We start from the raw sequence: 25,569 nt of genomic DNA on the forward strand, positions 1-25,569 counted from the left end.
GGAGGAGGCTGAGTGGTGCAGTGAGGGACAAACAAAAGGAGGCGCCGGAGGGGCCCGGCGGCCAGCGGCGGGACTGAGCGGCGGGGGCCCCGGGGCTGCCTGCTGGGCGGCCGGGCGCGGCGGGCCCAGGTGAGTGGGGGGGGCGGGCAAGGGGGCGCGAGCTGTCACCTCTCAGAACCCCCCGCTCCACGCCCCCGGCCAGATGCCCGGCTCCGGGCGTCCGCAGCTCGGGCTCCGCGCGCCGGGCGGGCTGCCCGGGGCCCCCGCGGCGGGTCAGCTCCGCCCGCGCCCGGCTCCCCCATCGTTCGGGCTCAGGGGCCGTGCCCTCTCCCCGGCGCCGCGGCGCGCGAGCCCCCCTCCCAGGCACCCCGCGCCGCCCTGCGCGCCGCAGACTCGGAGTTTCCGCCTCGGCTTCCCCGCGTCCCCTGGCCGTCCCCCGGGTCCCCCCAGATCCTCGCCCCTCCACACGCACGCTGCCCCCTTCCTAGAGGTTCCGCGGCTGCGCTCCCGCCTTGCCAGCTCCCGTTCGTGTTCAGAGGTTCCCCCCCTGCTCCCTGCTCCCGGGCTCCCGACCCCTCCTTTTCCCCCGTGGGCCCCTCCCTCCTCTCCATCCGGCGGGAACCGTGTCCCGACCGGGGGGCAGGGTCGCTGGCCAGGCGCTCGGGGCCTGCTGGGCGGAGGTTCCCGGGAGCCTGCCCCCGTCCTGCGCGTGCAGACAGACGGGCCTGAAGGGCAGATGGGCCCGGGCCGGGCCGGGCCGCTGTGGACGAGCTGGGGAGTCGGCCCGGGCGGCAGGCGCGCGGCCCCGGGTGCTTGTGGCTCAGGATGATTCTGCTCCTTTGCTTGACTGCTTTCCTTCCCCATGGTCCGGGCTGGAATGAACCAGGACTGGGCTGGTCCCAGCTGATGCAACTGCTGCCTTTTTTGGAAAGGGGGAGAGATGGTCGGGGGTGTCTGGCGGCCTCCTCCTGGTAGGGACTTGGCCGAAAGGGTGGGGCTTTCCCTTGGTGACCACATTGCGCTGACCTACCTCTTCCCCACCCTGCCCCAGGAAGCCTTTTTGAGGATGAGGTGTGAGGAAGAGGAAAAGGGGATTTGGGCCTGCATTGTGGAGGAAGGGTTTGGAGGACCTGAAGGCCTCCCAAGGGCCTCTCCCTGTAACTATCCTGCCAAACTGTATACTGCCCTCGGAGCAGACAGACTGGCAGACAGACAGACTGGAGGCAGAACGGGGAGGTTGGCTGTTGGCACCGCTTCCTGTGTAGGAGGTTGGAGGAGTGGGAGTTTGCTCAGAGGGACTGGGCAGTGCCCGTGGCTCATTCACACTGGCGTTGCCTTTGTGAAGGTCAAGTCTTCCCCAGGCTCACCAGGGGAGGCAGGGGCAGGCGACGTGTGCTGGAGGACTGGCTTCTGGAGAGATGCTGGGGCGTAAATGACATGACCCTCCACTTCCCTTGTCTCTCCAGTATTAGAGATAGTTTGGCGTTGGGCCTGGTGCCCCTCTGCCTTCTAGGGGCTGTGGGACAGAGCAGAGGCTCAAGAAATGTCTGTGACTCTGCCCTGGAACTCAACCAGATGCTTTTGTGTTCCATCCCTTGGACACACCCACGAGGAAGCGGTTTCCTCTGCAGCCTTGGAGTGGCCTTGCTGGACAGTGGGGCTCCTGAGGTTTACCCCAGTAGGTCAGAACTTGGGGCCGTGGCTGGGCATTGGGTTGCTGCCTGGCCTGGCCTGCACCTCGCCGGTAGGAGTTGGAAGGAAAGAATCAGCCCAATTCCTGATTCCTCCTCCTGATAGTGGAGGTGACACTGGGTGGGGACACCAAGGCACAGGCAAATGGTCTAAGACCTGGTGAGGAGTCAGGTGGGATGGACGTGGCACCCTAGAGCCCAGCACACTTTCTCTCCATCCCTGACTCCTTCATTCATTCACTCAGCTGTCCTTTAGTAAGAGCCTGGCCTGGCCCAGGAGCGGTGCTGGGAAAGCAGAGTTCTGGTCTCCTCTGAGCTGCAGTCTCAGAAGAGAGGCAGACAGGACAGGAAAACATTGCTGCAGCTTATTAATAGAAATGTCACAGAGGCAGCCCAGAGGAAAGGCATTGGCTCTGGGTGGATATGTAGGGGTGGGTCACTGTATTTCCTAGAAGAGGAAGGCAGAGAAGAATCAGTTACAGGAAATCCAGAGGCCGGAGTTCTGGTCCTGGACCCTTCACAGGCAGGTGACTAGACTGCCTGGTGGGTATCCCCATCCTTGCTGAGGCGGGAGTAGAGGCCAGCTTAGGTGGCCCCTGTGGCTTCTGCCTAGTGCTTCTCTATTGAGTGCTTTTCTGCCCAGTTGCCATCACCCTGTGTGGGATTGCGGGTGGTTGTCTCCCCGTGAGCCTGGAGGCCGTCCTCTGCTTCTCCTCCCAGCGCAGTGCCTCGCACCGTGTAGGTGTGGTAACTGCTCCTTGGCATAAACGCTTAACAGGCTCCCAGTCCCTCCTCGAACGGTCCAAGTTCCTTTGCCTGCCTGCACTCCTCCCCCCACCCCACTCCGCCCCCTCCTTCCTGCTAAGTCCTGCTTGTTCTTTGGCCTCCCTGATGGCTGGGCCCCGCGCAGCTCCCGCTGATGTAGATGCTTCTCCTGCTCCTGTTGTAGTCCGAGGACACTTCTGTCCCCACCCTGCTGACTTGTTCACTTTTATGAATGTTTCTGAGCAGGGTGCTGGCGTGTAGTAGATGCTCACTAAATGCTTCCTTGACTAACAGGTAATGGTTGGGTTTTGTGTTTGAGTCAAAATCACGTGTCTGGGCTGAGGACTCGTCTTTTCCTGGATTTGGCTCACCTCGCAACAGCTCGCCTCTCTCCACGTCCCACCCCCAGCCCTGGATCTAGCCAGGTTGACCCACTTAGCATTCTCTAGATGCCACATTCTCTCCCCTCCAGGCAAACACGTGCTGTTCCTTCTGCCTGGAAGCTCTTTCTCCAGCTCCTCCTCTTCCTCAGCAGTCAACTCAGCACCTTTTCCAGGGAGCCTTCCTGGACCCCATCAGTGTGGGTCTAGTGTTTCCTCTATGTCCCCATAGTGTCTGGGTGCCCTGCAGCTGAGCCCTGGGCTCTCAAGAACCACTTGTAACTGTTTACTTGGCATCTCCCCAGTAGACTGTCTGATTCCCTTTTGTCACCCCAGAGCCCAGCTGAGAGCCTGGCACCAAGCAGGCCTTGGAAAATGTTGGCAGCACAGCAGGTAACCCTAATAGTCACACACATCCCTGCTGACAGTAGCTCTTGCTTCCTCGTAGGGAGGCAGCTTCCATGGAGCGAAAGAAATGCCAGGACCCTGCCCAGACAGAAGTGGGCCAGCCTCAGCACCGACGGCCAGCACGCAGATAGCAGAGCCGGCCCCCAGGTAAGGACGGGCCCCTCTCCCTCTGGGCCAGCCACAGCCTCGGCTCGGGTGCCTTCCCCAGCCTGGGGAGCAAAGGGTAGTATCTCCTCCGTCTCTGCAGTCCTTTGCTCCTCTCACTGTAGGTCCAGGGCATCTGGGGCAGAGGTGGCAGAAGGCAGAATTCTCCCTGCTCCTCCCGACTCAGTGGCCAGCTGAGTGGTTCATGGTTGCTGTACCCTTCAAATACCAATGTTGAATTTCACTGCCAACCTCTGTTTTTCCCCCCTCAGCCCAGAGCTTGTCAGTCTGGCTTGTAGATACGGTCTCAGGACCACATTTCCCAAGGTGTGTTCCTGGGAACACCAGTTTCTTGGTGTTGGTCACAGTTGGGAACAACAACTTCCTGACCTTGCTACAGGACTTCTCAGAGCCTTGAATGCACTGAGAGCATGATGAGTCTCGGAGAGGGAGCTAGCAAGTTGTGTTTCCCCACACTCACTTGACCATGGGGATGGACCTCTTTGGGGACTGGGGTTCCGTGACCTGTGCTTTGGAAAACAGTTCCCAAAGGCAGGAGAAAGCACTGGTTAGGACCAGCACCTTGTAGTCAGACCTGGGTGTGAGTTCAGCTGTCTCATGTTCCCTCAAGTGACTGTGGACCAGTCACTATTGCTCTGTGGGCCTCCGTTTCCTCGTCAGTAGAAAGGGGATAATATCAGTGCCTTACCTCCCTTTAGGGTATTTTGAATATTAAGTGTGTTGATACTGGGACAGGCACTTAGCTGAGCGTGTCCCAGAACATGTCCCCTGTCATAGCGGGGTGTGTACAGACTGCATTATAATCTGGAAAACACACCCTTAACCAATGATCTTTTTTGGTCACTTGGGGAAGCCCAGGAGCAGAGGCCCTTCATCCTATTTACAGATGAGGAAACTGAGGCTGGGAGGGAGGAAGCAATTTACCCAAACTCATCCGGAAGGAAGGTAGGGACATGGGACTGGAACCTGATCCTGGGGTCCTGGGCCAGGGTCCTTTGCTCCGTGCCCGAGGCCTCCCTGCATTCTCTTCCCACCTCGGCTCTTTGTTAAGGAAGGACTGGCCCTCCTTAGCCTGGATTTTAAAAGAAATAATATTTTTGTTGTTATCATTGTTACTTTGTTGTTACCAACATAGCTGCATGTTCACTACGTTTTTATAACGTCTTGGTTTTGATGTTGTACAGAAAGTGGAAGTCTCCCGTGACCCCTCTCCCCAGAGGAGCACGGGGAGGGGATATTCTCCCACATTACTACTATTTGCTTATTTATCCAAAATCATGTCTTATTACAGCTGCTGTTTACAGCTTGCTCTTGTTCCACATGGTTGCTCCTGGGCCCCTCTCCCAGGCAAGGGGAGATCTGAGCATGTATCCTGTCGGAACATCCGGACGCTCCGGCTCCCCCACCCCCAGTGCTCCTTTCCCTCCCCACGTGGAGGTTTTGAGCAGTGTGTCGGGGCCTTCGCAGCAGCAGAGGTGGTCGCAGCAGCAGAGGTGGGTGGGGAATGCCTGGTGCATGATTTTGTTGACTCTCCTGTTTATTGAGACGAGGTGAGCAAATCTGGGCCCTGTCCTGTGGGAGTTTCCTGTTGGTTTTGAGGAACCCTGTCCTGCAGAGAGGGAGGCCTCAGCTGGAGTCTCTGGCCACCATGAGCAGGAAGCAGCAGGTCCTACTTATCTGAAATCAGAATCCCTCCTTCGTGCCAGGGGCCGCTCAGTGGGGAGGGAATGCCATGAGCCAGCCAGAGGTTTGGCCTTCTTGTCTGCCTGAGACGGGGGCCGGTTGGGAGGTTGAGGGGACACACATGAATTGTTGTGCTTGCCTGAGTCTGGCCCTGACTCAGTTTACCCTGGCAGCTCCTAGCAGAAACCTCGGTCTCTATCCCCATGCAGTGCTTCTGTCAGGTGTGAGCCTTGAGGGTGAGTAGGCACAAAGGTGGAGGGGCCGCCCTGTGGCCTGGGTCTGAAGATGCTCTGTTGGGGCACAAAGACCTCAGGCCGGGTGTCAGCAGGGGGTACTTTGGGCCTGGCAGCCTGGTTTCGTGGAACCAGGAGAATGGGTTGGGAGGATATCCTCCTGGGAAGTGCCCAGGAGGGGATCTGTGCCCGGGAAGTCTTCCTCACCTGGCAGGTCTCGGGCCGCTGGCCTAGAGTTGGCTTCTCTGCCCCCTCCCTCCTTCCAGCAGCAGGGCCCCTGGTCCTGTGTTCATCCTCAGTGGCCACTAGGCACCCTGCTAGGTCATTACATACATTTGCATCTTATCTGCCACAGCCACCGTGTGAGGTAGTGTCACCGTTTTACAGGCAAGGAGACCAAGACATGGAGAGACAAGGGCTCTTCCCCAAAGTTGCCTTAGTGGCAAAGCCAGGACTCGAACCTGTTTGCCGGCAGCCTGTGCTTTTACCCACCACTTTTCTTTTTCTCTAGGTTCTCAGGCTGGGTTGGGGGAGGGGGGGGCGGTGACTTCAGAGTGTCCTGGGAGCTTGTTGAAAATGCCGCTTCCCTGGGCCACCATCACAGACAGCAGTCAGGGCCTGGGGACTGGGCCCAGGAATCTGCACTGGGAAGGAGCTTCCCAGGCGGTCAGGAGGCCGGTGGTCTGCAGGCCATGCCGGGAAACACTGACCAGGGCCACTTTCTTAGCCCTGGTCCCACTCTGGTGCTGGAACTGATGCCCTTGGTGTGGGAGGCGCTGAGCCCCTCAGGACCGGGGGCCTAGTGACCTCCCAGTGTGTGTGTTTGGGGGCGGGAGACATATAACCTTCTCACCTCAAGGATGTGTGGGGCTGGTGTCTTTAGAATAGCCTTCACTCCCAACCACAGACATCCCTGCTGTCTCTCCCTGTGTCTCTACTGCATCTCAGAGCGAGTGCTACATTTAAACATCTCTTGAGGGCTTAAAGCCTCGAAATTAAACAGACAGCTAGTGTAGCCTCATGCCTGGGGTAGCTCCACCAGGTAAAAGTGGCTGTAAAATTCCACAGCCCTCAAGGGCCACCTGCACACTCTCAGGCTCCGCTGCCAGGCTGACACCCTCAGACAGCCGGGTTGTGGACAGGTGCACTGGGCGGGCGGCATCTCCCAGCTGGTGCCGCCCCCTGCAGCTCAGAGAGCCCGGCAATGGGCATCTCGCCCGACAGGCCCCCTCAGTTCCAGTCCCCTGGGATCTCAGCAGAGGGTGCATTTGCAGCCCCCCTTGGGTGCCCCTGCCTACATTTTGTAACCTGTCCAGAAGGCGCTGCTGGTTTTTGTTGTGTGTTTTCTGTCCTCACCTGAGGGCATTTTTTAAACCCACAACCTTTTTGGTGTATATGACAACACTCCAACCAACTGAGCCACCCAGCTGGGTGCTGGTATTCATAGCAGATCAAGACCTGCCTCTAAGGCCTCTCTGCCCCCACGGGCCCACACCCAACACCTAGCTTCTGGGCCCAGACCCAGAGCCGGGCTCCCTTCCAGGGTTTCCTTAAAGCTGTACCTGAGAGAGGAAGCGCGTGAGCATGGCCTGCTGGGTCCCTGCAGAGACCTTGTTTCCATGCCCCCTCAGGAAAGGGGTTCTTGTCCAGGGAAGATCTCCAAGGGCCTGGGGATACCAGCTTGCCTTTGAGGAGGATTGGCACAATGGAAAGTCAGATCTGGGGTGACCTGTCCCATCATCTAGCTTTGCGTCCTTGGGCCGATCACTTACCCTCTCTGCGCCTCATACTTCAGACCCATAAAGGGACTGATGAAACTCACCATAGTAATAACAGCAGCTGACATTACAGAGTCTTGCCATGGCAGGCACTGGGCTGGAAGTTTCTGTGCCTCCTGTAGTCGTCACCACCCTGCAGGGAGTGGACACATCCACCCAGTTTACAGATGAGGAAACCAGAGTCCTGGTGGGCAAAGTCACTTTCCTGAGGCCAAACACTGGAGCCACCCTATTGGTTTGCGTGGAGGTTGGGAGCTGAGGCACAGGAAGTGCTGGGTACAATTGTCCGTAACCAGCTGCTCTAATGCCAGCCCAGGGGGTGGGAGGGTAGGGAAAGCCCTAACCTCCAGTTGGCCTCCTGCTCACAGTGGGAGAGTCCGAGGTGGGTGTCCCTTACCTGTCACCTTTTACCCCTAAGGCAGGCCTTGCCCTGCAAATCTGCGGGAGGACCGGCCTGTTTGGGAGGCCCAGCCCAGATGCCAGAGCAGTTTGGAACGGAAACTTGTTCCCTTCCCCCTTCTGGCCCAGACTGTCTCCCCTTTTCCTTTCCTGGGGAAACGAGGGTGTGCCTTTCTCTGCTTGGAGAGTGCCAAGCCAGGCAGCACCCCCAGCCCACAGCCGCTGACTCACTCCAGCTGGGTGTGGGGGCCTGGAGGGCAGTGCCCTGTGCCTGGGTGGGTGGGGGCTATGTGCACCACATGACAGGGTCACCTCCTCCCTCCTGGCTCTGGGACCAGAGGAGGCCTGGGGGCCCTGACCAAAGAGCAGATTCACAGGCTCCGAGCCCTCCTGGGATAAGGCCAGTGACCCAGTGTCTCCCTGGGGCCTCTTGGAAATGGCCCTGCCCCCTTCCCTGGGAGAGTGTCAGAGGGACAGCCTCCCCCTTTCCCTCCTTCCTGGGAAGTTTTCCCAGCCTCTCTGCTTGGGCTTGAACAAAAGGCTCTCTGTGCCCTGTTTACCCGGCCTGCTGCCACCTCTTAGGTGTGAAAGCCAAATCTTGCGGGCTGGGGGGGGGGGGGCTGGAGCTTGCTGGGTGGTCTTGCTCAGGGACTGAGGGGCAGCAGGGACTGAGGGGCAGCTGGGACTGAGGGGCAGCAGGGACTGAGGGGCAGCGCACCATTCCTCTGACTGGTTTTCCTTCTGTAAGAAGTTCCAGGAGGAGATCAACAGCTGGAACCAGGCTTGACCCCCAGGGGGTGGTCCCAGGGGCCTCTAAGGGCCTGGCCTGGCCTGTGGGTATTTGTGCTTTCAGCTTAGCCCTCACCTGAGTGTCTCCCCACTGAGTTCTGGGGAGGTTTCCTGGCGTGGCAGCTGGGTGTGGTCACTGGGTGTCGTCACCCTAGCGTGCCTGCCTCTGTGCCAGACTTTGGGCTGACACAATATGCATCCTCTTGTTTGTAGTTCTCACAATAGGTCTCTGAGGCAGGAACTATAATAGTCCCCTTTTACAGTCGAGGAAACTGAGGCTCAGAGAGGAAAAGCCATGGCCCTGAGCTCACCCACCCTGGGACACCGCTTCCCTGGGGTGAGGACTGCGCCCTGTTGGGTGCTGGCTGCCTGGGTAGGGCCGATCCTTTTCCTAACCTAGTCGGTGGCAGGTAATTTTCGTAAACTCTTTGGCGAGCCTCAGCAACTACACAGCGAGTGAGGAAGGCCTGTGGGCTTTTTCCCAAGTATTTTCTCCTACTTATAAAAGTCCCGAGTTTAAGTAATAGAGGAATGTGTGATGTAGCAGCCCTCCACGTTCTCGCCCGGCCGCCGATTGAACCACGTACAGTTAGTTCTCTGTACAGCTTTCTAGAGTTTCCGTTTCCTTTTTGGAATTTTTGTAAGAGTTTATTTGAAACAAAACGGACGGCAGTGCCGGGAAGCGAGATCTCAGCTGCCCCCTCCCGATCTTTCCAGACCGGTAGTACCTTTGTTATTGATACCGTTCTTTAAAAACAAGAATGGGATCCTACTGTTTTCCCTAGGTTTTCTATGTGTGTGGTGAAACACACATAACATAAAATTTACTGTCTTAACCATTTTTAGGTGCACAGCCCGGTACCATTAAGTTACATTCCCATCCTGTGGCCCTCGCCACCACCCGTCTCTGGAACTCGTCTGCCTTCCGCCCCCGGCACCACCATCCCTTCTGTCTCTATGGACCTGACAGCTCTAGGGACTCGTATCGGTGGAGTTGTGCAGTCTTTGTCCTTCTGTGACTGGCTTCTTTCACTGCTCATCAATTTTTATACTTGTCAGCACTTTTTAAAAAATTGCTTAATACCACTTGGACATCTTTTGGGTCGCTGTATACAGATCTCTGAGGTAGGCAGCATTATTATTATTTTAAAGTTGCAAGAACAGAGGCTCAGCAACTCTGTTTTTAAATAATTTGCCTGTGGTCATGGAATTGTTTCCTGGTAGAGCCGGGTTTGAACTTGTGTCTCCCCAACTCCAAAGCCCTGTTCCTTGCACTCTCTGGGATCTGCCCGCCACCAAGCAGGGGATGGGGGCCTCTGGGGTGCTTATCTGACTCCGGGAGTAGGGGTGCTCCGGCCCTGCTGCAGGAACCTGAGCCCCCTTCTCCCCACCTGTGGGGGGGGCACGTGGGAGGGGCCTGGCTGCACCACACCCACTTCCACCTCTCCCTGGGGGCAGGGCAGGGGGCAGTTCCTCAGAGACCACAGGTGCAGGTGTGAGGACCAGAGGGGAGCCAGGCAGGATGATTGTTCCGGTAAATTTTGTATGAACTAGTTTAAGTGCACAGAAAAGTATAAAACTAAAGAAAATCGTTTTATATCCAGGACTTAGTTTCTGCCATAATTGCTTCAGATTCTCTCGAATCATCTCAGGCACAGCTGAAGTCTCTCCCAGGCCTGTTTCCTCCCGCTGAGTGAAATGATCGCCTTGATTTTGGGGCCCGCCGTGCATGTTTTATACCTTCATATGCGTGGATGCATGTATTATGGAAAACCTTATGTGATGTGTGTATCAGTCTGTAGCTTGTTTTTTAGGTCTGTCTGTCCACGTGGCTAGAGTTCGTTCACTTCCTTTGCTTTCCTGTTCAGTTGTAGATTAGAGCAGTTTGTCCTTCCTCCCCTTGGTGGTGTCTAGCTTGCCGCTGGAGTTTTGCCGTTAGGAACAGGGTAGGCAGGGTAGGCGCCGGGTCCGGGGCTTCACATGTGCGTGGACTCTCATGCCCTCGGGGGGCCCTGGGGGTTGCAGCCCTGCGCCTTAACTTTGCCCTAACTCAGCCCTAACTCAGGGCCTAGGAATGCAACATTGTTGCCAGGCCTAGGAATGCAACATTGTTGCCAGCCGCAGGGGAGTGAGCCGCCGGGTTGCATTTCCTGATTAGTAATGAGATTAAGAGTTACTTCATACATTAATTTCCACTTGCATTTTTTTCCCCTTTGAATTGTCTCTTCACATATTTGGCCATTTTGTCTCCAATTGATTGTCTTTTTCTTTTTTCTTTATTTAATCTTCACTCAAGGATTTTTTAAAATTGATTTTAGAGAGAGGAAGTGAGAGAGAAACATAGATATACGAGAGAAACGTCGATCCATTGCCTCCCAACCGGGGCTCGAACGCACAGCCGGGCATGTGCCCTGGCTGGGGATTGAACTCGACACCTTTCGGTGTGTGGAACAACACCCCCCCCCAGCTGAGCCACCGGGCAGGGCCCAATGGTCTTGTATTTCTAGGAATTCTGTATTTATTCTGTGATCACACGCCCCTTGGTACCTTGACCGCCTTTTACGAAATATGGGCACATCTGTGACGGATTCTCTGCTCCCTTCCAGACAGAGAAATAGGCCTGGCAGAGAAGCCCTTTCCACACCTGCCCGGAGGCAGTGCTGGCTCTGGAGGGCTAAGCACTGGGAGGGGGTGAAGGCACTGTCTGCAGGAACCTTTCTGAAAAGGCCTTTCCATAACTAGAAGAAAGGGTCCCTGCTCCCCCAAATCGGCCCCCTTCCCTTCCATGCTCTCCTGACACCCATTGTGCCCCAGGGGCAGCTGTCAGGTGGGGTCTGCTCCATCCGAATGGCCCCCTGGGTGTGAAGGTGTCCTTTGTCACTTACAGGCACGTGAAGCTGGCAAGTCGCTTCTCTCCCTGAGCCTCAGTTTCCCTATCTGTAAAACGGGCATGAGGAATATTACTCAGTCTAAAAAGGAAGGAAAGTCTGGTACCTGCTACAGTGTAGATGGACCTGGGGATATTATGTTGCGTGAAGTAAGCCAGGCACAGAAGGACAAATATTGTGCTATTCCACTGATACGAGGTCCCTGGAGCTGTCAGATGGATAGAAACGGAGAGTGGAATGGTGGGTGCCAGGGGCTGGGGCTGGGAGAGGATGGGAGTTAGTGTGTTGTGGGGACAGTTTATGTGAATGCGCTTAATGCCACTGAACTATACACCTAAAAATGGTTAAAATGGTAAATTTTATGTTTTATGTACTTTACTACAATAAAAAAGTTTGAGGGGAAAAAAGGGCCCCAAAGCAATGTGCACGTCCCCGGCTTGTGAAGCTCCAGGCTAGGCCCTCCCCCCACTGTCGGCCTGGGAATGGGGAGCAGCTCTGCCTGCGGTGTTCAGGCGTTTAGTCACCTTGAGTCATTGGCTCCTGGGGTGGTGGCTGCACTGGAGCTCCTGGGGGGGATCCATCGCCTTCCCCAGGGCCCTCTGGTTGGGCTGCTTCCTCCCTCTGCCCTGCAGCCCTGCAGCCCTGGTGGAGCTGAAACTGAGGCTGCCCCTCCCTGTCACACCCACTCTCGCCCTACCCCGCTCTCAGGGCTGCTCTGAGACCCTCTGAATGTATTGAGCACCTACTGCGTGCTGAAGGCTCCTGTCCCCAAGGAGCCTCCGATCTTCTCCCAGGTGGCGGGAAGGTTGAGGGGATTGGCTCCAGCCAGCGCTGAGTGCCACCCCTCCCTGGACTAAGCCCTGTAAAGATGGGATTGTGGCCCTGGCCAGTTTGGCTCAGTGGTGAGACATTGGCCTGAGGACTGAAGGGTCCCGGGTTCGATTCCAGCCAAGGGCACGTACCTCAGTTGCAGGCTCGATCCCCGGCCCTGGTCAGGGCGAGTGGGGGAGGCAACCAATTGATGAGTCTCTCACATCGATGTTTCTGTCTCCCTCCCTCCCTCCTTTCCTCCTTCCCTCTCTCCCTCTCCCTCCCTCTCTCTGGAACAAATATCCTTGAGTGAGGATTAAAAGAAAAAGATGAGATTGGGGGCCTCTCCCAGCAGCCCTGTGGGGTGCCCTGCGTGGGTGTTGGTGCTGACCCGGGGCTGCAGGCCAGTGAGGAGCTGCCCGTGGCCCCCTTGCCTGAAGCTCACCCAGGCCCAGCGCGACGCGGGCACCCATCTCCGCTGCGGCCCAGCACCCTCCCGCACGGCCCAGCATCTGGGTGGTATCGGGCCTGCCTTGTCCCTCCCGCCCCTCCCCACACATCGCACTGGGCCCAGGGGCCCCTGCAGCAGGGGACACACCTGGGTCACTGAGCCAACAGCTAAGCTGAGCTCAGGAAGTGCTTCAAGACCAGGTTGGAGGGTGGGGCCGGGGGTAAGAGCCAGACCTGCAGGGACAGCACGGACTGGACCGTTCCCTGCCTGAGCCTCGAGCTCCCTCACCTGGAAAGGGCGCTGTGAACGTTCCCACCTGCGAGCCAGGGCAGGACGGCAGCTTGCAGAGCTCAGATCGCAGCCCAGAGGCACCTCCTCACTGCGAGGCTCCCAACACGCCCTTGCCCCTTGAAAAGGTTGCGACCACATCCTGCCTGGTCATAGCTGCCTCCACCCCCACCCCGGACATCCTGCCGTGGTCCGTCACTTTGGATTCTCCAGGGCAGGCTGCCGTGGCCCTCAGGCCTTCTCCTCTTGGTTCCTCCTCTCTCCTGTCCCCAGTCATTGGGTGTCCCCCTGGCTGTGGACTTGGGGAGCAGGAAGGGAGGGACGAGTGTCTGGGTGTCTCGGGTGGGGCCGCTGCTTGATTCAGCAGGCCCTCCCTGGAGTGCCACTTCCCCAGGAGTGGGTGGCTCGATGAGCCAGCTGGTCATTAGAGGGCCTGGGCCTTCCTGTGGCGAGCACTCCCCCGGGCCTGTGCCTCTTGGCCTCATCGGGGGGGCTGACCCCTGGATGGAGCCACCCACCCAGGGCAGTGCTGGTGTCCGCTGGCCCTGTAGTGACCTGGTCTCTGGGAGCCCCGGCGAGTGGGGTGGCTGCCCTCCTGCGCTCAGTCTTGGCACCGCTGCTTTGTGGGGCCTCTGGGCAGGTGGAGAGAAGGCCGAGCAGTGGTAAGGACCCAAGCAAGGAGGTGGACAGATGTGCTGGGGCTTAGTCTCGGCTCTGCCCTCAGTTTATAGGAATGATGTTGGGCGGTGACTCTGCCTCTCGGGCCTAGTTCCCTCACCTGTGGAATGGGGCCGAAGGTAGGCCCTGCGTTCGGGCATCGCAGAGGTTCCGTAAGAGGGCCCCGTGGTCAGGGCTGGCTCAGTGCCTGGCACACATCCGTCTCAGTGCCCCCGTTCTTTCCTCCTGTCCTCCCCACCCATCCCAACATGCCCTGGAAGGGCAGGACGGCAAGGTCGCAGGGAGGCCCTGTTTATGAAGCATCCATCGCCGCCGTCATTATTTGTATTAGCAGTTATCAAAATAAGGCGGCTCAGTCCCATTACCTGGGCTCCCTTGTTCCTCTCCCAAGAGAAACAGACCCATTTGTCAAAACGCGGGTTTGAAAACCTTCCTTTAAAGTCTAGATTAGAAAATAGGGTGTAAAGTGAAATCACAATTTTATTTTTTAAAGTATACGCAGAAAGGACCAGAAGGTCATTCCTCATTGAAAGGCTACCTGTGGGTAGCCCTGGGTGGTGTTTTTCCGGGGGGTTTCATCCCTGTCCCCGGGCTGTGTGTCTTCCCCAGCCATTCTCCTTGAGCGCCAGGTACCTCCCTCACCCCGGCCGTCCTACGGGCCCGTCACGGGAAGCATGCGTCCTGGCGGAGGGCCCCGGGTGAGATTCCCACACACGTTTGTCTTGCTGCACAGCTCCTGTTTGTCACTGGCTGGATTTCCTCGGTGTGGCTTCTAACGTAGCATTTCCCGAACTTGGGCCGTCGTTAGTGTCACCAACGCCATGCGGGAAAAAAATCAGGTTCCCGGCTTCACCCAAGACCCGCGGAACTGGACTCCTCGGGGAGAGAACCTGCTGCTGCTGCCACTTTTACTTTCTTTATACACACATGACGGGCAGAGCCAGAAATAACTCCCCATAAGTGCTTATTCACGATCATGTCACCCTGCTCGGCGGAGACGGTCTTGCTCTCTTGTCCCCTCCCTCAGGAGCCCGTCGTTACGCTGCTGTGTGTGTTCTCTGGTGCTCCCCGAATCCTGTGTGGACGTAACTACCTGCACACGCAGGGGCGTCCACACCTCCCTGTTGGGTTCACAAAAGTGAGTTCATATAAAGGCCCCTCTTCTACATCTGTTTTTCCTCACACTTTGCAGAAATCTCTTCAGATCACTGGTGCAGCGTCGTGGCAGCTGGTCCTGGAGGGAACTGGCGGTTTTCACGAGCCCCTCCAGTCAGCCCAGTCAGTAGGAGGGTGGGGTCCAGCTGGATGTACCCAGATGCTCTTGCTGGAATGCAGGGGGCTCCTGTGAGGCCGAATTAGCTGCCTGTCAGCGCGGGCCCTGATCTCAGTGCTCAGTCTTCCTGTCTGTGAAATGGGGAGGCCGCCTACCGCCCCCCCCCCCCCGGGCAGCTTCTCAGTGACCACGTGGTGTCTGGAAAAAGGCTGCTCCGTGGGCTGCCCTGCAAGTGGCAGGTCTCTGACTCCTGTCCAGACTCGAGGTGGCTTTGGACAATGGATCCATTGTCCCCTTCCCGAGACCTGGGTCCCAGAAAGCCAGGCCACCCTGCAGTAACGCCCTCCTGTGGGTCCCTTTCAGGCTGAACCATGATTCCAGTGACGGAGCTCCGCTACTTTGCGGACACGCAGCCGGCGTACCGGATCCTGAAGCCGTGGTGGGACGTGTTCACCGACTACATCTCCATCGTCATGCTGATGATCGCCGTCTTCGGGGGCACGCTGCAGGTCACCCAGGACAAGATGATCTGCCTGCCCTGTAAGTGGGTCACCAGGGACTCCTGCAACGACTCCTTCCGGGGATGGGCCGCGCCCGCCCCCGAGCCCGCCTACCCCAACTCCACGGTCCCGCCGACCCCGGACACGGGCCCCACGGGCATCAAGTACGACCTGGACCGGCACCAGTACAACTACGTGGACGCCGTGTGCTACGAGAACCGCCTGCACTGGTTCGCCAAGTACTTCCCCTACCTGGTGCTGCTGCACACGCTGATCTTCCTGGCCTGCAGCAACTTCTGGTTCAAGTTCCCGCGCACCAGCTCCAAGCTGGAGCACTTCGTGTCCATCCTGCTCAAGTGCTTCGACTCGCCCTGGACCACGCGGGCCCTGTCGGAGACGGTGGTCGAGGAGAGCGACCCCAAGCCGACCTTCAGCAAGATGAACGGCTCCATGGACAAGAAGTCGTCGACGGTCAGCGAGGACGTGGAGGCCACCGTGCCCATGCTGCAGCGGACCAAGTCCCGCATCGAGCAGGGCATCGTGGACCGCTCGGAGACGGGCGTGCTGGACAAGAAGGAGGGGGAGCAGGCCAAGGCGCTGTTCGAGAAGGTGAAGAAGTTCCGGACCCACGTGGAGGAGGGCGACATCGTGTACCGGCTCTACATGCGGCAGACCATCATCAAGGTCATCAAGTTCGTCCTCATCATCTGCTACACCGTCTACTACGTGCACTGCATCCAGTTCGACGTGGACTGCACCGTGGACATCGAGAGCCTGACGGGCTACCGCACCTACCGCTGCGCCCACCCGCTGGCCACGCTCTTCAAGATCCTGGCGTCCTTCTACATCAGCCTGGTCATCTTCTACGGCCTCATCTGCATGTACACGCTGTGGTGGATGCTGCGCCGCTCCCTCAAGAAGTACTCGTTCGAGTCCATCCGCGAGGAGAGCAGCTACAGCGACATCCCCGACGTCAAGAACGACTTCGCCTTCATGCTGCACCTCATCGACCAGTACGACCCGCTCTACTCCAAGCGCTTCGCCGTCTTCCTGTCGGAGGTCAGTGAGAACAAGCTGCGCCAGCTGAACCTCAACAACGAGTGGACGCTGGACAAGCTGCGGCAGCGGCTCACCAAGAATGCACAGGACAAGCTGGAGCTGCACCTGTTCATGCTCAGCGGCATCCCCGACACCGTGTTCGACCTGGTGGAGCTGGAGGTGCTGAAGCTGGAGCTGATCCCGGACGTGACCATCCCTCCCAGCATCGCCCAGCTCACGGGCCTCAAGGAGCTGTGGCTGTACCACACGGCCGCCAAGATCGAGGCGCCCGCCCTGGCCTTTCTGCGCGAGAACCTGCGGGCGCTGCACATCAAGTTCACGGACATCAAGGAGATCCCGCTGTGGATCTACAGCCTGAAGACGCTGGAGGAGCTGCACCTGACGGGCAACCTGAGCGCCGAGAACAACCGCTACATCGTCATCGACGGGCTGCGCGAGCTCAAGCGCCTCAAGGTGCTGCGGCTCAAGAGCAACCTGAGCAAGCTGCCGCAGGTGGTGACGGACGTGGGCGTGCACCTGCAGAAGCTGTCCATCAACAACGAGGGCACCAAGCTCATCGTCCTCAACAGCCTCAAGAAGATGGTGAACCTGACCGAGCTGGAGCTGATCCGCTGCGACCTGGAGCGCATCCCCCACTCCATCTTCAGCCTCCACAACCTGCAGGAGATCGACCTCAAGGACAACAACCTCAAGACCATCGAGGAGATCATCAGCTTCCAGCACCTGCACCGCCTCACCTGCCTGAAGCTCTGGTACAACCACATCGCCTACATCCCCATACAGATCGGCAACCTCACCAACCTCGAGCGCCTCTACCTGAACCGCAACAAGATCGAGAAGATCCCGCCCCAGCTCTTCTACTGCCGCAAGCTGCGCTACCTGGACCTCAGCCACAACAACCTGACCTTCCTCCCCGCCGACATCGGCCTCCTGCAGAACCTCCAGAACCTGGCCATCACGGCCAACCGGGTGAGTGGCCCAGCCCTGGCTCCGCTCGCGGGCTGGCGGGCGAGAGGGATGGTGGGGTCGGGCAAGGTCTGTCCCCTGGGTGCCCTCGTGCGGGTTCCTTGTAGGCAGGATGTGCAGGGACAGGAGACCCGAGGCCTGTGGTTCTTGTTCTCTCTCTCTCTGTCTCTCTCTCTCTCTCTCTCTCTCTCTCAGGATTGGGTTGTGGGAGGCAGGACATAGCCTGGATCTAGTGGCATTTTCTACCCCTTTTCCCAGACCAGATTTGGAGCTGAAGCGCCAGTATGGGTCCACCAGGAACAGGAACTATGTGGTGGCTGCTGCCCGAGAAGGGAAGCCAAACCGTCTCCACACTCTTAGCACACTGCTCTCACCCCTTCTCCCCTCTGCATGTGGGTGGGGGTGGGGGGGGTGGAGTTGGGCTTGGTTGGGGCTGACTTGTCACCACCTGCCTCTCCAAAGAGGAAACTATAAACCGTTTGGGGCTGGAAGTGTGGGGGGCCACACCCTGGAGACGGTTGGCTGTCCCTATGCGGTGGCCCCTGTGCACCAGTCCCTTGCCTGGCCTGGGAAGCACCGCACCCGAGGCCCCTCCACAGAGGCAGGTGGGTGGGGTTGAGGGCAGGTGCTCCTGTGGCTTTGTGGTCAGGCCTCTGCCAAAGAAGCAGAGCCACAGCCCCCAAGGGGACCTCCCCCTACCCAACCTTCCTGGGGACCTGACCTGCAGGGAGGGTGACCATGGAAAGGACAGGTCGTCTGGGTCCCTACTTTCAGGGTGGAGACTCGTAGTGAGGTGGGTGGTAATAGAGTTCCGTGGCCAAGGGCTGGGACACCCAGAGGGGCCAATTCGGCCACCACCCCTGCGTCTCCATCAAAGGCAGTGGCGCAGAGCAGCCCAGTTGGTCAGAAAGCACTGGCTGTGTGTCAGCCCTGTGCCCAGTGGTGTTCCCTGCATCCCTGGTGTCCTAGCAGCTGGAGGTGCCCCTGCCCGGGAAGGGACGCGCTGCTCAGAAGACCCTTCCCCCTCCCTGAGCCCCTGTGACTGCAAACCGACATCTCCATGTTTCAGAGGTGGTGACACACCCTGTTCCCCTCCCCTGAAGTAGGGCTGTGGGTGTACCTGTGAGAATGAGCTAGGGACACCTGGGAGGGTCTGCCCCAGAGCCCGGGACAGAATCGCTGAGCAGGAAAACGGGACTCCTGCGGAGAAGCCGAGTCTGGAGACCACCAAACACCCAGCCCCTTTAATATGTGGGGGGACCAGGTGGTTCCCCCAGAACGCAGCGTTGGGCCAGGTTGCCCCTGGGGTTTGGTTGGACATGGTCAGCCCACGGCCCTTTGGAATACCTGCTTTTTTCAGGGAGCTGTGCGGGCCCCAGGGCTCGACGGGCCCTCCTACCAGGCAGAGGGAGCTGCCGGCATCTAGCCTGGCTCCCCATCCTGTCCCCCACCCCAGCTGCTCACCCCCAGTGTGCCTGTTAGGTCATGTCCTTTGGCTGAGGCCACCCCTCAGGAAGGGAGTTGGTGGCAGGCAGGCTGTCCCCAGGGAGGAGCCCCTCTGATGTGCTGCTTACGGCCCGCTTCATCATGTCCTGTCCCCGCCCTGAACGCCCTGAACGCCAGAGGCCTTATAGGGAAAAGAGCTCCTGGCGGGGCAGTCCTAGTCGGGCTCCTCCTCTTAGGCTGGAGCCCTTCTTCTTCCTCGGGAGCCTGGAGGTTCCTCGTGGCCTCTGTGGCCTGCAGGCAGGAAGGCAGGGCGTCAGGGGTGGGTGTGGCCCAGCTCAGGCCCCTGACTGCTAACCAAGCGGCACCTCCACAAGGCAGCCATTCATTTGTCCATTCGTTCGTTGACTTGGCAAATGGTTTTTGAGCACTCTTGGCATGGAGTGCGGCGTGGGGTGTGGGGACAAACAGGGCCCACGGGCGGCCATCGAGCTCACTGTCTGGTGGGGAAAGACAGTTGGCACAGTGACAAAAGCTACCTTTGGGCTCGAGGCTCCTGGGAGCAGAGTGGCCTCCACCGAGACTAACGCAGGGTTGGGGGGCTCCCGGAGGAAGCCCCTTCCACCTGGCCCGGCAGCCTGAGGAGGTAGCCAGCGGAGAAGGAAGGAGCCTAGGGTTCTGTCCCGGGGTAATGGAAGTGGGAGGAGCAGGGAGCCGCCCCTGGAATTTGGACTTGCCCTGAGGGCAGCGGCCAGGCTGTGCACCCGGCGGAGGAGCATCCCTTCTTCCCCTTCGCTCTCAGTGATGAATCTTCAGTCTTCGTTCATTTCAGGCCCATTCCTCTAACGGGGCCATAAACCCTCAGGGCAAGGACCTTGGCTCTGTCCCTTCAGTTCACAAGTTCACAGAACCCTGGCTGGTTGAGTGAACAGAGGAGCCCACTGGCTCGCAGCGTAGAGCGTGGTCTTGCTGTTGCTGCAGCGTTGGGGGGGGGGGGCAAGGTGAGCAGTAAGGAGCCCATAGAAACCATGTGCAGCAGCAGGGGAGGGCCACACCTGCCGGCTGGGGGGAGACAGGGTTCCCGGAGACTTTGGGGGTAGAACCCACAGGGTGTGGGCTGGGTTGGAGGGGGAGGAGCAGTCTGGGGCTGCTGGAGGTTTCTCACCTGGCTGCTGGGTGGGTGGATGGTCACTGAGACAGGACACAGGAGGAGGCACAGGTTTTCAGAGAGGAGATCGTATGTCCCGTGTTGGGTGTCTGGGGCCCTGGGACGTCCAAGAGGCCATGTTGAGTCAGCCTGAAGCTCAAGGTGTCCTCACCCCAGGGCTCGGGGAAGGAAGGGAGTCTGCTGGAGCCTTCGGCATAGATAGCAGAAGAGCAAGGCCAGGCAGGAGTGTGGGCTCGTGGCGCATGGGGAGTCAGGTGGAAGGAGAATGGGTTCAGGTCCAGTGGATCGGGGGTCACAGTTGGTGACTTTGGCCAGAGGGTTTCCAGGGCGGAGAGGGCAGAAGCTGGACCACGGTGGGCTGAGGGGAGGTGGCATCTTCCCAGGTATTTGCAGGGAGGTTGGAATGATGGAGCAGCCCAGAGGCTCCTGGGAGGTTGTCTGTTTCAAAGATCAGATAGACTGGGGGCCACTTCAGTGCTGATGGGGACCCACTGAGGTCCCCAAGGAGGTGGGACAGCGGGACTGGGGACAAGCAACATCTGGGGAAGGACAGGTGCAAAGGACAGGTGTGGCCGTGGTGGGCACTAAGCCCCTGAAGTCACCTTCTGTTTCTCTGGAGAGACCACCCTAGCTGGGGCAGGGAGTGTCCTGGGGAGGTTTCAGGGGGAGCTCTGCATGTGAACCCCAGCCCTGCCACTGTCCGCCAGGGCCTTTGCTGCTCCTCTGACCACTGTCTCTGTCATCACAAGGGCCATGTGGGGGGAGTCAGGTTTCTGGGAAACTCTGGCCCCTCAGTTCGGCTGGAGCGCATGTCCCATCTGCCCCCTCACCTTCATACCTGGAGCCTCCTCTGCCCCATTCCTGACCACTGGACACAGCAGTGGCCGTTTCAGAAGCCCCCACATGAGGAGATTCCTTTAAAATAGCCACAGTCGCCCAGCCTGCACGGCTCAGTGGTTGGGGAAATCACGGTTCAATCCCGGGTCAGGGCACAGGCCCGGTTGCGGGCTCGATCCCCAGTAGGGGGTGTGCAGGAGGCAGCCCATCAGTGCCACTCTCATTGATGTTTCTGTCTCTCTCCTTTCCTCTCTCTGAAATCAATAAAAGTATATTTATAAAAAAAAACAGTCACAGTGTCCCTCAGCGTGGCCTCTGCCCAGCCACAGCCACGCTGATTCTCCCACTGGGCAGGACAAGGCCCCCGCCTGGGATGAGTGTCCTCCAGAAATGGCCGGAGCGAGCAAGAGCCTCCTAGGTGGAGGTCCCCGTCTGCCCACAGGTCCTCTGCCACAGACGATCCCAGCCCAGCGGCACTCCCAGCCCAACCCTTTATCCCGCCCGGGCAGGGAAAGGCCTGCCCAGGGCTGCGCTGCCGAGTGAGCACGGTATTCCCCGCAGTATTCACGGAGAGGAACGGCAGAGGGGCTGAGTGAGAGGGCGCCGGCTGGCCCTTCTGGCCCCGCAGCTTTGCATGCGTTTCACTGTCCAAGCCTTGGCCTCCTTGGCAGGATACTGGGCACAGTGACAGAGCAGTGTCAGCGCTGGCAGGGTCCCTCCTGCCCATCACATCTGACGTAGGTCACATCTGACGTAGGTCATTTTGGGACAGGTTGGATTGGTGAGAACTCAGGTTTATAGCTGACACTTGCAGAGGGGCAAGGAGGGAGCAGGGACTGTGGCTTTTCCCAGGCGGCGTGTGTGTGTGTGTGTGTGTGTGTGTGTGTGTGTGTGTGTGTGTGTGTGTGTGTCGAGTGCTCCCCTTTCTACCAGCATTGCAGACGCAGCAGGGCCTGGGCTATTGAACCAGGTTCAGATCTTGGCTCCACTTTCCAGCTGTGAACAGCTGGGCAAGTTAGCTTCTCTAGGGCCTTGGTCACCCCGTCTGTGAAATGGGAAGAGTGTTTACAGAATATTTACAGGTAGTTCCGAGGACTAAAAGGGTTAGTGAGTGGTCTGAGTGCTCAGAGGCGGCCTGTGTGGTAAGCAAGTAGGAGTTGCCCATTACTCTAATTTTGCCAAGTCAGAAAGGGGACTCTGAACGGCCACTCCTGGGCTGCATACACTCACAAGCAGCGTACGACTTGAGATGAGGAAGCCGAGGCCCCAAAGGGATTCTCACTCCTACTGGTGGGCTCTCTCCGTTCTCAGCAACACGTAAGGGTGCAGGTTTTCTCCGTGTGCCGCTCTCCTCTCGTGAACTGTCCTTAAGCCAGACAGGACCAACCGCCTGACCCGTGGTGAGCCCTGGGCGGTGGAGGAGGGGTAGAGTTGACAGTAGCTGGCTAGCACCATAGCTTCTTAGGGTGCCAGGTGCTGGGAGACTGGGGAACTAGGTGGACCCGGTCCTGCCTTCTCAGAGCTCACAGTCTTGGGGTGACGGGTGACCAAGCAGTTCCACCATCGAGAGAGCAGGGCTGTTGGGGGCACATGGGTGCTGTAGGTTACCTAGGAGGTCATGGGAGTCTTCCTGGAGGAGGTGGGAGCGAGCCAGACTTTGGCCCAGATGGTACTGGTGCTGGCACCACCCGGGGGGGCCGAAATGGACCTCAGAGAAGGTGCCAGTGCCCAGGAGGGGGGAAGGGAAGGGAAGCGTTTGGCCCAGAAGCCCTCAGGCCTGAGCTTTGCCCACCTCACCTCACCTCCCGCCCTTTCTGCCCTAGATTGAGGCGCTGCCCCCAGAGCTCTTCCAGTGCCGGAAGCTGCGGGCCCTGCACCTGGGCAACAACGTGCTGCAGTCGCTGCCCTCGCGGGTGGGCGAGCTCACCAACCTCGCCCAGATCGAGCTGCGGGGCAACCGGCTGGAGTGCCTGCCCGTGGAGCTGGGCGAGTGCCCGCTGCTCAAGCGCAGCGGCCTGGTGGTGGAGGAGGACCTGTTCAACACGCTGCCCCCCGAGGTGAAGGAGCGGCTGTGGAGGGCCGACAAGGAGCAGGCTTGAGCCGCGGCCGGGAGCGCAGGGCCGCCCGCTGTGGCTGGCAGTGGGACCACCGGAGGTCCTCCGGCCCAGGGACCCAGAAACCCCGAAACCCCAGGACAGCCGGCCCAGCCCCTCGGCCAGGGCAGCAGCCTGGGGTTGGACGTGAGCTGGGCCCGGGTGACAGGACAGTACCTGAGGGGCTGGCCCCTTTTCTCCCTCTGAGACTCACTCCCCCAGGGCAGGTGCCTGCTGGGGAGATCAGAGACCTATAATCTGAATCAGAGTGCAGTGTTTGGACAATCAGGGCCTCCCTGGAGGCCATCTCTGCCCCGGAGGCTGAGCCGATGCCAGAGGTCCAGGGGCGTCTCCTGAGCTCCTGGTATTTATTTCTCCCCCCCTCCCAGATAACTGGCACATTCCCAAGAAAGTTCCGCTCAGGTGGGGGTGTCTAAGGAAGGGTGGGCTGTTTTGCTTTTCCTTTTGTGGCAATGCCACCAGCATTTAGTGCCCACCCAGACTCAGCAGAGTGGCCCGGGGTGAGCCAGCTGTGGGCCGGGCGCCCCCACGGTACCGGGCCAAGCTCTGGCGGTGCAGTCCGTGGGAGAGCAGGCCACCGGAGGGAAGGCCGGGTCTGGGGCTTGCCTCATCTGTTTTAGATTTTTTTTTTTTTTTTTAAGTAAAAAAATTTTTTAAGCTTTGAAAATTGAGGGTTTGGGTATTAAAAAGAAAAAACTTAAAAAAAAAAAAAAAAAAAAAGACACTAAAGGCCAGTGAGCTGGAGTCTCAGGGCAGGCACAGAGCCTAGACTCTGAGTTGTGTTCCCTCCCCCGGGGTCTTCCGAATCCACTGTGACCTTGGTCCAGAGTTCTGTCTGTTCCTCTCCTCCCCTCGGGTGGGGACTTTTTTGTTTTGTTTTCAATGTCTTTTCCTGCTCCTCCGTGAGCCTTGGCAGGCGCCCATTGCTGTGGCTGTTGGCCAAAAGGAATGTTCCAGAGCTGCCGAGATGGGAGGAGACTCGGGTTGGCTAATCCCCCAGCAGGAAAGAACGGTGCTCCCTCCTCCCCATCCCTGTCACAGTGTTAAGGAGCCGCGAGGAGCTACCTCGCCCGGACTCCGCTCTCCCACCTCACGTGTCACGTGCCCAGTGCCACTACTACCCAGCTGCTGCGTCAGCCGGGGCCCCACCTGGTCCTTCAGACAGACCGCCAGGCGGGGCCGCGGGGGGAGGCCGCCCCTGGAAGAGCAGGCTCCCCAGGTTTGGGTTCCAGTTTCCGTCCCGGGCGCCTGGCAGTGAGGAGCCGCCTCCCTTTAGGTCAGTCACCAGGGTCCCCTCCTAGAAGGGTCCCCACCCCAGATCAGCCACTTGGACACTAAGGCACATTTTAGCGTCTCTCGTCTCAGCAGTCATGTCTGTCTGTCCATGTGTGTTCTCTGCGTCGTGTCTTTGGGTGTCACCCTCAGAAGTAACGCACACTAGCCTCCAACACGAAGCGATCCTTTCCATGCGGGTCTGAGCGTGAGGCTCGTTCAAGTATCAAATAAACCTGTAACAGAAAGCAGCCTCTGGGGTTGTCCGTGTCGTGGGGGACCCTTCCCTCAGCTCTGAGTGGCCGTGTACTGGGCTGCTCCTCTCCCCCACGTGGACCTGAGCTGGACAGAGCACCTGTCATCTGTCAGGTGTGAGCCCGGCCGGGGATTCCACAGCCTGCCCATTCTAAGTCGCCTCAGTCGCCTGTGGTGCCCTCCCCTCCCCTTGGGAGCTTTGCTGGGGAGGGAGAGCGAGGGGAGGGCCCTGGAATGGGAGCCAGTGGTCTCAGGTCTGTGTCCCAGCTCGGTCATCCCTGCATGAAGCTGGCAGACCCTTTCCCTCCAGGGCCTCCATATCCCTATCTGTACAATGGGAACTTCCTCTGCTCTCAAAGGTTCTCAAGATTCCAACAGCCAGTCCCCAGGGCTCTGCAGAGGTGGGAGTAAAGTGACCCTGGGAGGGTTTGACCTGCTCCCAGCCCCTCTGGGGGTCTGCTGAAGGTGCTGGGGTCAAGGGCAGAGGCTCAGGGAGGTAGGCAGAGTTGCCCTCAGACTCTAGACCTGCTGTCCTGATGTGGGGGCCTCTGTTTCTGCGTTTGTAAAAGGATGGTATTGGCAGCCTTGGGCATTGTTTGGAGGCTCACTCATGATGACTATGCAGGTAGGTGGGGTTTTCACAGAGGGCCTTGCTCCTAGTACCCAGTAAAGGACATTTTCCTTCTGGACCGTGAGGCTTGTGCTGGGCTGGCATGGGGGCCCTGGGGCAGGGGTCTTGGTGGTGAAGAAACGGCCTTGTGTTTGACCTTGGGCCTTAGTGATGAGGCCTTAACTGCTGCTCAGGCACCTCCCCTGGGACAGGCCAGAGTCTGTCCTTGCTCCATGGGCTCCTCCCCCCCAGGTGACATCAGCACTTTCTTCTTCTCTGTCCCTGATGTGGGCTTTCTTTTTTTAAAAAAAGCATGTCTTTATTGATTTCAGAGAGAGGAAGGGAGAGGGAGAGAGAGAGAAACATCAATGATGAGAGAGTCATTGATCGGCTGCCTCCTGCACGCCCCCCACTGGGGATCGAGCCTGCAACCCAGGCAAGTGCCCTGACCAGGAATCCAACCCTTGATCTCCTGGATCATAAGTTGATGTTCAACTGCTGAACCACACTGGCTGGACCTGACATGGGCTTTCTGACTGGGAGGCCGAGCAGCTGGGCCTGGATCCCCTCCTAAGGCCCTTCCTCTGGTCTGGCCTCTCCCACTTCCCACGCCCGCCCCCACCCCAGCCTTGGCCTGCCAGGATCCAGAGCAGTAGTGTTTGGTCT

At 58.8% G+C, this 25,569-nt stretch overlaps 1 protein-coding gene across 2 annotated transcripts; it reads left to right on the plus strand.

Moving 5' to 3' along the window:
- The first annotated feature begins 19 nt into the window (after positions 1-19).
- On the plus strand, positions 20-24,290 carry LRRC8A (leucine rich repeat containing 8 VRAC subunit A). 2 transcript variants are annotated; one of them, XM_081151841.1, is made up of 4 exons: positions 20-129; positions 3,285-3,391; positions 15,043-17,207; positions 22,476-24,290. In XM_081151841.1, exons 3-4 carry the CDS (start codon positions 15,051-15,053, stop codon positions 22,749-22,751), a joined length of 2,433 nt encoding a protein of 810 aa, XP_081007967.1. In that variant the 5' UTR covers positions 20-129; positions 3,285-3,391; positions 15,043-15,050; the 3' UTR covers positions 22,752-24,290. The 2 variants fall into 2 exon arrangements, with proteins under 2 accessions (XP_081007967.1, XP_081007968.1); XM_081151842.1 differs by lacking the exons at positions 20-129; positions 3,285-3,391 and adding an exon at positions 9,334-9,416.
- The last annotated feature ends 1,279 nt before the right edge of the window (positions 24,291-25,569 follow it).

This window comes from Miniopterus schreibersii (assembly GCF_964146895.1).
Source record: "Miniopterus schreibersii genome assembly, chromosome: 11".
In the NCBI taxonomy this organism is placed as follows: Eukaryota; Metazoa; Chordata; class Mammalia; order Chiroptera; family Miniopteridae; genus Miniopterus; species Miniopterus schreibersii.

What these genes read in the sequence shown, in the direction of transcription:
- LRRC8A (XM_081151841.1), top strand. Translation starts at nt 15,051, where the DNA reads ATGATTCCAGTGACGGAGCTCCGCTACTTTGCGGACACGCAGCCGGCG. An exon ending in TGGCCATCACGGCCAACCGG is followed by an intron (nt 17,208 to 22,475) that starts GTGAGTGGCCCA and finishes TTTCTGCCCTAG; the next exon opens with ATTGAGGCGCTGCCCCCAGA.